Source organism: Sciurus carolinensis, chromosome 1, assembly GCF_902686445.1.
Source record: "Sciurus carolinensis chromosome 1, mSciCar1.2, whole genome shotgun sequence".
Taxonomy (NCBI): domain Eukaryota; kingdom Metazoa; phylum Chordata; class Mammalia; order Rodentia; family Sciuridae; genus Sciurus; species Sciurus carolinensis.
This window is the reverse complement of record NC_062213.1, coordinates 47,514,790-47,526,427: the sequence shown is the minus strand read 5'-3', so window position 1 is coordinate 47,526,427 and position 11,638 is coordinate 47,514,790. Positions and strand designations below refer to the sequence as shown.

Here is an 11,638-nt window from a genome sequence, read left to right as displayed (position 1 = left end):
AGGGTGTTGGCACTGGGTGGGCAACGGGTGTATGTAGCGCGTTTCTGCAATTTTGCAAACCCTCGTTTGGCGCCGGTGTCCGTCCACCCACACTTGGAGCACCAGAACCTCTATGCCCGCTCTAAAAAACGTTCTGGGTCTAGGCAAGGGGTAAAAGTGTCCGAGAGGCCGCGAGATCGCGTCCGCGGCGGACCCGGGCTGGCTGCCCGCACTCACGAAGCCGCCAGCGCCCCGGCCCGGCCCCCGGAACTCGGTACTGCCGGGCCCGCCCGAAAGCACTGGGGCCTTCCGGCCGCAGTGCCAGCGGTGACATGGCGTTACTGGGCCGCGTGTTTTTTGCTCGGGTGTCTCAGCTGCCTTGTGGCCTCGGCCCTCGGCGGGTAAGGCGGCGCCGGAGGGGCTGAGGGGCCGGCTGCTCCCCGCGAGCGCCCTGCTGGAGCCTTCCTGGGGGAGGCGGCGGGACGCGCGGAGCGGGGACCCGGAGCCCCAGGCGCAGGGCTGCGCGAGGAGCGTGGACGCGCAGCTGCCCGGGCCCAGCCGCGAGCACAGCGAGGAGCCGGGCGCGGGTCACAGTCCCCTTTCACATAAGAAGGCCGGTGAGCGTAGGTGGATAGGGAGGCCCGCGGTCTTCGGTTTCCGCGATTCCTGCAAGTTTCGAAGTCGTGTGTAAATAGGCAGAAAGAGGTAGGAAAGGATACGTCACAGCTCCTCCTCTGGTGAGACGGCCGTGTCGGGAATGGTCCCCCGAGGGAGCGCTCGTGTTTTCACGTCAGAAGTCTTCATTACCCGCTCCCCTCGTTCTGAAATGAACCCAGACCCCGGCTCATGCTAGGCAAGAACTCTGCTAAGATACCTTAATGTGTTAATTAACTCAGTGAGTCATTCATACAGCCCTTCAAAAGTTAAAAATACAGAGACGAATCTCCAGTCAAGGGACTTTTATTTGGATTGCAATCCACATGCGCAGACTGGGTAGCTGGTATGTGCAGAGAACCAAGAGGTTTTATTAGGACAGAGAAATAGCTATTTTGGAAGAAAGTTCATTGGCACCTTGCCTACTTTTAGCAGCTGGCAGGCTAAAGGTGGTCTTAAGATCATAGCTGGCAGTTCTGTAGATAGTTGCTAAGAAAAAAGAAAACTTATAGAATCGGCAGTTTGTTTTCTTGGATTGGTTCTGTGATACAGTTCCTGGAGCAGGCATCTCTGAACAGAGGGTGTCCCTTTTCTTTTCCGCCTCTCAGTCCGTTTTAGTGAATGTGACAGAAATGGACCCACATTGTACAGTGAATTTTCACAAAGCAAATTCACATAAAAATGAAAAAAACAAAAAAAATCAAAAGCTAAACTGTATATAGACCCCTTTCCAGCGTTAAATATGGGAGAGGTGCATCTCATGATGTAGAAAAGTTTATCTGTCAACTGTTAAAAAACCTTTCTTAAAACATCAGTTTGAAAGAGTGGATAGCCATAGTGTTCTCTTTAGAAGAATATGGGCAACATTGGTGCCAGTTACGAACACAGGAATGGGTATGGTGATTCTCTCAAGTCAGAGAACTTTTAAAATGAGATTTGTTCAGGACTAGGGAAGATTTTGTTGATACTGTTTCCTCTTCCTGTAAAAATAAAGTTATAGACTATTGTGGGGGGAAAAAAAACCCCAAAACCAAAACTATTTTCTTACCCCACCAAGAACTGCCTCATTTGAAATCTACAACAGTCTGAGGTAGAAAAGGTTCAGTTTTTGTTTTATTTTTTTGAACACAGATCATTAGTATTGTAATGTCAGTTAGAACATATCCCAGTTCCTCTGAAACAAGTAGACAACCCAGTTTGAGAATAAAAAAATGAACTCATTTAAAAATTAATTGTGATTTATTTGCTAAATTGCTTAAGAGAACTGGAAGTTTCGAGGTTTGAGGTTTTGAGGCCAGAGAGCCCCCTGTTAATGTGGTTTTCCCTCATTGGCACATGGAGGTTGGAGTTTTAATTCCTAGTAGAAGAAAAGTCTTCACATCTGTGAAGTGGGAGATTGTTCCAGGAACATCATGTTTTAGAGGGCAAATACAAGTAGTTAAAATTAAAACCCCTAATTTGAATATTTTGTTACTATAACCAAGAGAAATGTTTCCTGTGTCATAAGACCTATTTGTGAAATGGTATATTAAATTGTGCCTTTAGCTAGTGGGCTGAAATTCAGTACCATAAACATTTTTTGAGAACAGTAAATGACCCTGTGCTATGTCCTGGGGATGAAGTAATTAAAAAAATATGAATCCTGTTTTCAGTTGCTCTTGGTTCCCCTGAAGAAGACATTTGATCATTCAATTTATCAGGAAATGCTAAATTTACATTTCTACTAAGTTTTGTGTATTCTTTGGTGGTCTTTGATTGAAAAGACAATTTTACCTTCAATGGGGAAATACTTTCATTCATTTTTTTTTTTTTAATCCTTTTTCTTTTTGGTACCAGGGGTAAACTCAGGGCACTTATCCACTGAGCCACATCCCCAGCCCTTTTTATGTTTTATTTTGAGAGAGGGTCTCAGTAAGTTGTTTAGGACCTCACTAAGTTGCTGAGGCTGGCTTTGAATTTGTGATCCTCCTGCCTCCCCCTCCTGAGCCTCTGGGATTATAGGCCACATTCATATTTTGAAGCTACAAATAGTAGCTCTTGTTGGGCCTTGAAATCAATGTAGTAGCACAAAATATATTAAAATGTAAATTGGAATAAAGTAGGCAATATCAGAATTTGCCTCGTGGTAAGGTTAAGTTTACTTTATGAAACTTTTTAAAGCTTTACCATTCTTTGTAGGTTCATTAATAACGGACACACACTACCATTCCAACCTAACATTCTAGAACATAAGCTCTATTACATCTGTTTGGAGTAAACTCTTTACATGGTACATATTTTTAAAATGTCTGAAAAATGAAAGTCTAGTGAGTCACCACTAGACATCTATAAACTGAAAGCCTGTACTCTGATGTATACAGGCATGAAACTGTCTCTTTAGAAGAGGCAGTGAAGGCTTCCTAGAGGGAAGCCTAGAACTGAATCAGGAATAGAATACAGGGCCTCAGAGGTAATCAAGCTCAGGATGTAGCTCAGTGATAGAGCACTTGTCCAGCATGTGTGAGGCTCTGGGTTCAATCCTTAGTATCACACAACATACACACACAGAAGAACAGCATGCATTCTTTTTTGGAGTGTGACCTATTTTTTAAAATTCAAGTGTATGGGTATTGTGGAATTTGTGACATATGAGGGCAAAAGTGAGACTGGTCAGGCTTCTGGGGGCCAGGGTATTGTGGCTTCCCTTATTTATGTGGCAAATTGAGCATTTACTGTGTGCTAGGCACTGTACCAGAGAGATAGGAGTGAGAAGAATCACTGATTGTTGCATGCAAAAAACTTACAGTGTAATGACATCATGATATAATATGGTGCATGTTGGGGTAGATGTTGATTTTGGAGGTGATACAAAATAAGTAATCTCTTTTTTGTTTTTTTTTAAACCATCTGAAAGACAAGAGTAAAGATTAAATCCTTAGTATTGCTTTTTTTAGGGCTTGTTTTGAGTTCCTTCTGGACCTTAACTGTTGACTGGACTTCCCACTCAGGAGGAGGGCAAAACTAGCTCTCTGAGGGCAGCTGGCTCCCAAGAGGGCGGATAGCTCTCATGCCCAGTGATTCTCTCAGAATTTGCCAGTCAGATAAACCATCTCTACAGGGATAGGATATCTAAGGAGGCAGAAAGGAGACTGGAGCCACATATCTGAACTACCTGTGAAAGAGAGACATGAAAACCAGATGTGGTGGTTTACCTACATCTGTAATCCCAGTGACCTGGGAGGCTGTCGGGAGTATCACTAGTTCCAGGCAAGCTGCAATAATTTAGTGAGACCCTGTCTCAAAATCAGATTTTAAAAAGGGTTGGGGATGTAGCTCAATGATACAGCATTTGTCTAGCATGTGTGAGGCCCTTGGTTCAGTCCCCAGTGCTGAAAAAAAAAAAAAAAAGGTGGGGGTAAGGGAAATACCAGACCTTGGAGGAAGCATTTCCTATCCCTCTGTCACCCAGCATTGGAGAGTGTCTAGTTTTATGGGAGCATTGTTTTGGGTGCATATTTAAGCTGAGTCATGAAGAATGAGGAGGAGTCAGCCAGTGGGAGAGGTGTGAGAAAGTTCTATGTCAGACAGTGGGCTGTGTGAAGGCCCCAAATTAGAGGTTATCAGAAGAGTGGTCGTTAAAATATCACTAGTTGTTCTCATAACCCAGAACCTTATACAGAAACAGGCTGTGAGAGACAGCAGCCTGCTAGCCACATGAATGTATCAGAGTTTTGTTCCGAAGCCATGGAATTGGGGATTAGAGTGGAGGCAGATAGTCAAACCTGAGTGATTGTCTGTCCTCAGCTGAGGAATGGCACTGGCTATGGGGAGACTTGAAGTGGAGGGATGTTTAGGAGATATGTTGAATGGTTGAAGGCAGGAGCTGGGGATAAAGATGGAAGATTGGAAGGGGCTGAGAAGGTGATATGATGCCATCACAGTTGTAAGCAGGAAGATGATTTCATTGGGTGGAACTTGAGAGAGGGAGACCAGAAGTCAAAACAAAAGTGATGAGAGGGCCTGAACTAGGGGCAGTGTTAAAGCTACTAAGGACTAAAATGATCTGGAATGATGGTTCAAATGTGTGGTATATGATGAAGTCCAGATTTCTGTCTTTGGTTCCTGAGCTAAGAACCATGCCACTATTCAAGGGGGCATTCAAGGGGGAGTTGTGCGGAGGAGAGGAGTGATGTGAATCTTGAAATGTCAGCAGGCGCTGGGACTCCTGCCGGCTTATATATTCTGTCTGGTAGTGTCAGAGAGGGCGACAGAACTCTGGGTTTGAATGATGAAGTGGGAGTGATGGTGGGGAGTGATTCATGACAGATAGGGAGGTAGGAAACTGGTGGAACCCTGAGCACTTTCCCCCCTGAGTATAAATTTCAAATAAGATGAGGCATGGGAGAAGGGCAAGAGCTAGGTCCTGACAATTTAGCATGCTCTGTGAAGCTGAGGAATCTGCACTTTATGCAACTCTTGAGAGCCATTGGAGAATACTAAGAAGAGAACTAATGTGGTCACATTTTGAGTTCCCTGGAGATCAGCATTGTGGGTGGGTTGGGGTGAGCAGAGACTGGAGGCAGGAGACTGGTTAAAAGATGACACCAAGCTGGGCGCAGTGGCACATGCCTCTAATCCCAGGGGATTGGGAGGCTGAGGCAGGAGGGTCAAGAGTTCAAAGCCAGCCTCAACAAAAGTGAGGTGCTAAACAACTCAGTGAGACCCTGTCTCTAAATAAAATACAAAATAGGGCTGGGATTGTGGCTCAGTGGTCAAGTTCAATCCCCAGTACCAAAAAAAAAAAAAAAAAAAAAAAAAAAAAATGACATTGAGTAGGCCCTCAGTGTTTGTGAATGGTGTGAGATATGGGCCTTTGCAATCAGGCAGTGGATAGAGAGGAAAGATACTGAGTCCTAAAAGCAGTGACAGATCTGTAAGCTTTCACAAGTGCTAGAATGAGGAACTCTGTTTTTTTCTGTGTTTCAAAACTGGCTTAGGGCCTGCCTGCCTGCCTGCCTGCCTGCCTGCCTTCTGTCCTTCCTTAGAGTAGTGGTCTTTTACTGAATCGTTAAAATATCACTAGTTGGTCTCTTAACCCAGAACCTCATACAGAAACAGGATGACTCTTAGATCTTATTCATCAGTCTGCTGAACTTTTTGGGAACATAGATACAGATCAGAACTTCTTGATATCGATATCCTTGTTTTTAACTGTTTGCTGAATCAAAGCAGCTGAATGTGAAACAAGTCCAGTGTCATTTCCTTCAAGGATTAACTCTTCTTTCTGGGCTTGTTAACTGAATAGGTACTACCTGTCCTTATCCGAACCCTCTGACTATTTTTTTACCCAAGCACTGAATAACAGTGCTGATGGAGAAATAAGCATACACAGGCCTCATCTTGTCGTGCCCAGAATCTCCCCCTGGATCATGTTCTGTATGTGGCTACAGACAGTGTGAACAGTAGCCAGTTCCTTTTTGTTTCTCCATCATTTGTCAACATGGTGCCTCTTTTCTTTCCAAGGAGATTGAGTTCTGTATTGATGTCCCTCTGGAGGGTTCTTCTAGGACTCTTGACAGTTAATATGTGTCTCTTCGGAGTGATTCTGCAGGCGGATTGCTGAGAGTGCTCTTCATTCTTATAGTAGGTGTGGCAAAGAGCCCAGTTTCAGCGTTTCTAGTCTAGAACTCTATCCTCAGTCCTCCAATGTGGGTCCTCTCATGTCAATACAGTCATTTTAGTTACATTGCCATCCTGGGCTCTTCTCTTATTACTTCTAGCCAGTTAGTATTTGGGTGCAAGCTAATTTATAGGTTCAATGTGTGGAATGTGTTGTCTCTATTGTTTTTTCTTTTATTGTAAACAAATGGGGTACATGTTGTTTCTCTGTTTGTACATGGAGTAAAGGCATACCATTTGTATAATCATAAATTTACATAGGGTAATGTTGTTTGATTCATTCTGTTATTTTTTCCCTTCCCCCTCACCCCTCCCACCCCTCTTTTCCCTCTATACAGCCCTTCCTTCCTCCATTCTTGCGCCCCTCCCTAACCCTAACTCTAACCCTAACACTAACCCCTCTCACCCCCCATTATGTGTCATCATCCACTTATTAGTGATATCATTCGTCCTTTGGTTTTTTGAGATTGGCTTATCTCACTTAGCATGATGTTCTCCAATTTCATCCATTTGCTTGCAAATGCCATAATTTTATCATTCTTTATGGCTGAGTAATATTCCATTGTGTATATATACCACAGTTTCTTTATCCATTCATCAATTGAAGGACATCTAGGTTGGTTCCACAATCTGGCTATTGTCAACTGAGCAGCTATGAACATTGATGTGGCTGTATCTCTGTAATATGCTGATTTTAAGTCTTTTGGGTATAGGCCAAGGAGTGGGATAGCTGGGTCAAATGGTGGTTCCATTCCAAGTTTTCTAAGGAATCTCCACACTGCTTTCCAGTGGCTGCACTAATTTGCAGCCCCACCAGCAATGTATGAGTGTACCTTTCTCCCCACATCGTCGCCAACATCTGTTGTTGTTTGTGTTCTTGATAACCGCCATTATAATAGGGGTGAGATGGAATCTTAAGGTGGTTTTGATTTGCATTTCTCTTATTACTAGAGATGTTGAACATTTTTCCATATGTGTGTTGATTGCTTGTAGATCTTCTGTGAAGTGTCTATTCATTTCCTTAGCCCATTTGTCGATTGGGTTATTTGCATTCTTGGTGTAGAGTTTTTTAGTTCTTTATAGATTGTGGAGATTAGTGCTCTATCTGAAGTATGATTGGCAAAGATTTTCTCCCACTCTGTAGGCTCTTTCTTCGCATTGCTGATAGTTTCCTTTGCTGAGAGAAAGCTTTTTAGTTTGAATCTATCCCAGTTATTGATTCTTGCTTTTATTTCTTGTGCTATGGGAGTCCTGTTGAGGAAGTCTGGTCCTAAGCCGACATGTTGAAGCTCTGGACTTACTTTTTCTTCTATAAGATGCAAGGTCTCTGGTCTGATTCCGAGGTCCTTAATCCATTTTGAGTTTAGTTTTGTGCATGGTGAGAGATATGGGTTTAGTTTTATTCTGTTGCATATGGATTTCCAGTTTTCCCAGCACCATTTGTTGAAGAGGCTATCTTTTCTCCATTGCATATTTTTGGCCCCTTTGTCTAGTATGAGAAAATTGTATTTATTTGGGTTTGTGTCCGTGTCCTCTATTCTGTACCATTGATCCACCTTTCTATTTTGTTACCAATACCATGCCGTTTTTGTTACTATTGCTTTGTAGTAGAGTTGAAGATCTGGTATTGCGATACCCCCTGCTTCACTCTTTCTGCCAAGGATTGCTTTAGCTATTCTGGGTTTTTTATTCTTCCAGATGAATTTCATAATTTCTTGCTCTATTTCTGTAAGGTACATCATTGGGATTTTAATTGGAATTGCATTGAATCTGTATAGCACTTTTGGTAGTATGGCCATTTTGACAATATTAATTCTTCCTATCCAAGAACATGGGAGATCTTTCATCTTCTAAGGTTTTCTTGAATTTCTTTCTTTAGTGTTCTGTAGTTCTCATTGTAGAGGTCTTTCACCTCTTTTGTGAGATTGATTCCCAAGTATTTTATTTTTTTCGAAGCTATTGTGAATGGGGTAGTTTTTCTAATTTCTCTTTCTGAAGATTCATCACTTACGTATAAAAATGCATTAGATTTATGTGCATTGATCTTATATCCCGCTACTTTACTGAATTCACTTATGAGTTCTAAAAGTTTTCTGGTGGAATTTCCTGGTTCCTCTAAGTATGTAATCATATCATCAGCAAATAGGGATACTTTGAGTTCTTCTTTTCCTATTCGTATCCCTTTAATTTCCTTGGTCTGTCTAATTGCTCTGGCTAGAATTTCAAGGACGATATTGAAAAGAAGTGGTGAAAGAGGGCATCCCTGCCTTGTTCCAGTTTTTAGGGGGAATGCTTTCAGTTTTTCACCAATTAGAATGATATTAGCCATGGGCTTAGCATAGATGGCCTTTACAATGTTAAGGAATGTTCCCACTATCCCTATTTTTTCTAGTGTTTTGAGCATGAAGGGGTGCTGTATTTTATCAAATGCTTTTTCTGCATCTATTGAAATAATCATGTGATTCTTGACTTTAAGTCTATTGATATGGTGAATTACATTTATTGATTTCCTGATGTTGAACCAACCTTGCATCCCTGGGATGAAACCCACTTGATCATGGTGCACTATCTTTTAAATGTGTTTTTGTATGCAATTTGCTAAAATTTTGTTGAGAATTTTTGCGTCGATGTTCATTAAGGATATTGGTCTGAAATTTTCTTTCCTCGATGTGTCTCTGTCTGGTTTAGGTATCAGGGTAATATTGGCTTCATAGAATGAGTTTGGGAGGGTTCCCTCCTCTTCTATTTTATGGAATACTTTGAGAAGTATTGGAATGAGCTCTTCTTTAAAGGTTTTGTAGAACTCGGCTGAGAACCCATCTGGTCCTGGACTTTTCTTTGTTGGTAGGCTTTTGATGACTTCTTCTATTTCATTACTTGAAATTGTTCTATTTAAATTGTGTATGTCCTCCTCGTTCAGTTTAGGCAATTCATATGTCTCTAGAAACCTGTTGATGTCTTCAAAATTTTCTATTTTGTTGGAGTATAGATTTTCAAAATAGCTTCTAATTATGTTTTGTATTTCAATCGTGTCTGTTGTAATATTTCTTTGTTCATTTCGAATTTTAGTGATTTGGGTTTTCTCTCTTCTTCTCTTTGTTAGTGTAGCTAAAGGTTTATCAATTTTGTTTATTTTTTCGAAGAACCAACTATTTATTTTGTCAATTTTTTGTATTGTTTCTTTTGTTTCAATTTTGTTGATTTCAGCTCTGAGTTTAACTATTTCCTGTCTTCTACTACTTTTGGTATTGGTCTGTGCTTCTTTTTCTAGGGCTTTGAGCTGTAGTGTTAGGTCGTTTATTTGTTTTGTTTTACTTCTTTTATTAAATGCGCTCCATGAAATAAATCTTCCTCTAAGTACTGCTTTCATAGTGTTCCAGAGATTTTGATATGATTTTTCTTTGTTCTCGTTTACCTCTAAGAATTTTTTAATTTCCTTCCTAATATCTTCTGTTATCCATTCATCATATAGTAGCATATTGTTTAATCTCCAGGTGTTGGAGTAGTTTCTTTTTTTTACTCTTTCATTTATTTCTAACTTCAATCCATTATGATCTGATAGAATACAAGGTAGTGTGTTGTCTCTATTTTTAATGCTCCAATATCTCTCACCTAATTAATGCCTCCTGTCTGATGGGTCTCCATTCTTCTTCCTAGCTCAGTTAAATCTTAATCTTTCTAGAACATGAAGACAATGCAGAAGTAGCAGAGGTATTGAGGTAAAGTTGAGACAGGTGGAAAAAGTTATGTCAATTGAATGGCCTTGACCTTTTCAGTGAACAAATAGACCACTTATTTATCCATTTTTAGACAAACTAGGTCAAAGTATAAAGAGGTTGAACTTAAAGTAAGAAGAAAGATTTGAACCAGGCAATGTTAGGTGTAGTGATAATGATCACATCCTCATTTTCTTGGACCTTCATATTTGCAAGTAATTTTATTTGCCATTTCTAATGATTAACATCCTGGCGTAGGCCATCGTCATGTCTTGCCTGATCTGCTGTACAAATGGCTTAGTCTCCCTGCCTCTAACCTTGTTCCCTACCTTCCATTCTCAACATAGCAGCCAGAAAATGTCTCTGAAAACTTAAGGCAGATCATGTTAATCCTCTGCTCAAAATTTTTCAGACTTTAAGGTCAGCTCAGAACAAAAGTGAAAGTCTGCTTAGTGACTGACTCAACCTGTGTGATCCATTTGCCTCATTGTTGTCTTCTCCTCCCCCTGACTCCCTCTCTCCTACTCCAGTCTTGATGACCTCCTGCCCTTCTTCCAAACACTAGGCTTCTTCCTAAGGGCCTTTGCTATATATTCTTCCCTTTGCCTGAAATTGAGTGACTCATCCCCTACCTCCTTCAGGCCTTTGCTCAAATGTCACATCAGTGAGGCCTTTGCTGACCACCCTATTTAAAGTAGCAATGCTCTGCCTCTTTTCCATGCCTAATTTTTCCCTGCAGTACAGATCAACATTTAATATACTATATGTTTCACTTAATTTGTTCATCCCGTGTCCTCCCAAATATAATATCGCTAAGGAGCGACCATTGTCTCTGTTTCATTCACTGCTATATTGCCATTGCCTAAAACAGGGCCTGAGGCATAGCATATGCCATAAAGCTTGCTTGTATACCTAACCATAATGTCATGTTTATCTCTAGTGCTTTTTCACAATAGCAAGCTCCCAAATCAAAAGGAACCCTTTGGGAGAGCAGGGATTCTGATTTTTGGTTAAAAAAAAAAAAAAAAAAAAATGAGTCACATTAGTTTTGGCTATGGAATAGGGGATCAGTAAGAGATGACTCAAATGAAAGGCAGACAGGAGTGAAGATCCCAGGTGAATGTTTCAAGTTGCCCCCTAATTTACTCTCTGATTTCATCTCTTTCCATTGTATAGTATTGGGAAACATCTGTTTGGTCTCTATCTAACTGCAGATAGATAAGAATTGTGATAAAAATGGGGAGTACACTCTGTAGCACAGAGCTTCTGCTTTTTCAAGGACTCATGTTCCCTGCTATAAGATGTATCATTATTCAAAAATGTAATTTCTGTCTTGCTACTGGCAGTTGCATGGTTCAGCCTAGCCATGGAGTCCAGTGATGCATTTTATATTTGCTCAGCCTTACCTTCAAGTTGCTGTGGGAATGACGTCTGTGCTCTGCAGTAGCTCAGACACCAGTGGCCTCTATGCAGTGTGCCGCTTTAGGTTAAAGATTGGGTAGACATGCTCAAGCAATCTACACAGACACAGAGCACCAGCTTAACATGGCCTGTGGTGAGCTGTGGATGTGGTAGAGTTTGGGTACTTTAGTTCTTTAACCTTTGCTACTGGCATTTAGGGTCAGACCATT

At 41.3% G+C, this 11,638-nt stretch overlaps 1 protein-coding gene across 1 annotated transcript in view; it reads left to right on the top strand.

Annotated features, from left to right (window-relative positions):
- The first annotated feature begins 224 nt into the window (after positions 1–224).
- Decr1 (2,4-dienoyl-CoA reductase 1) overlaps positions 225–11,638 on the top strand; it is a 43,245-nt gene continuing 31,831 nt past the window's right edge. Inside the window, exon 1 of the mRNA XM_047555692.1 lies at positions 225–380. Coding sequence (XP_047411648.1) covers positions 312–380 — 69 coding nt within the window. The 5' untranslated portion in view covers positions 225–311. The remainder of the gene's footprint in view (positions 381–11,638) is intronic.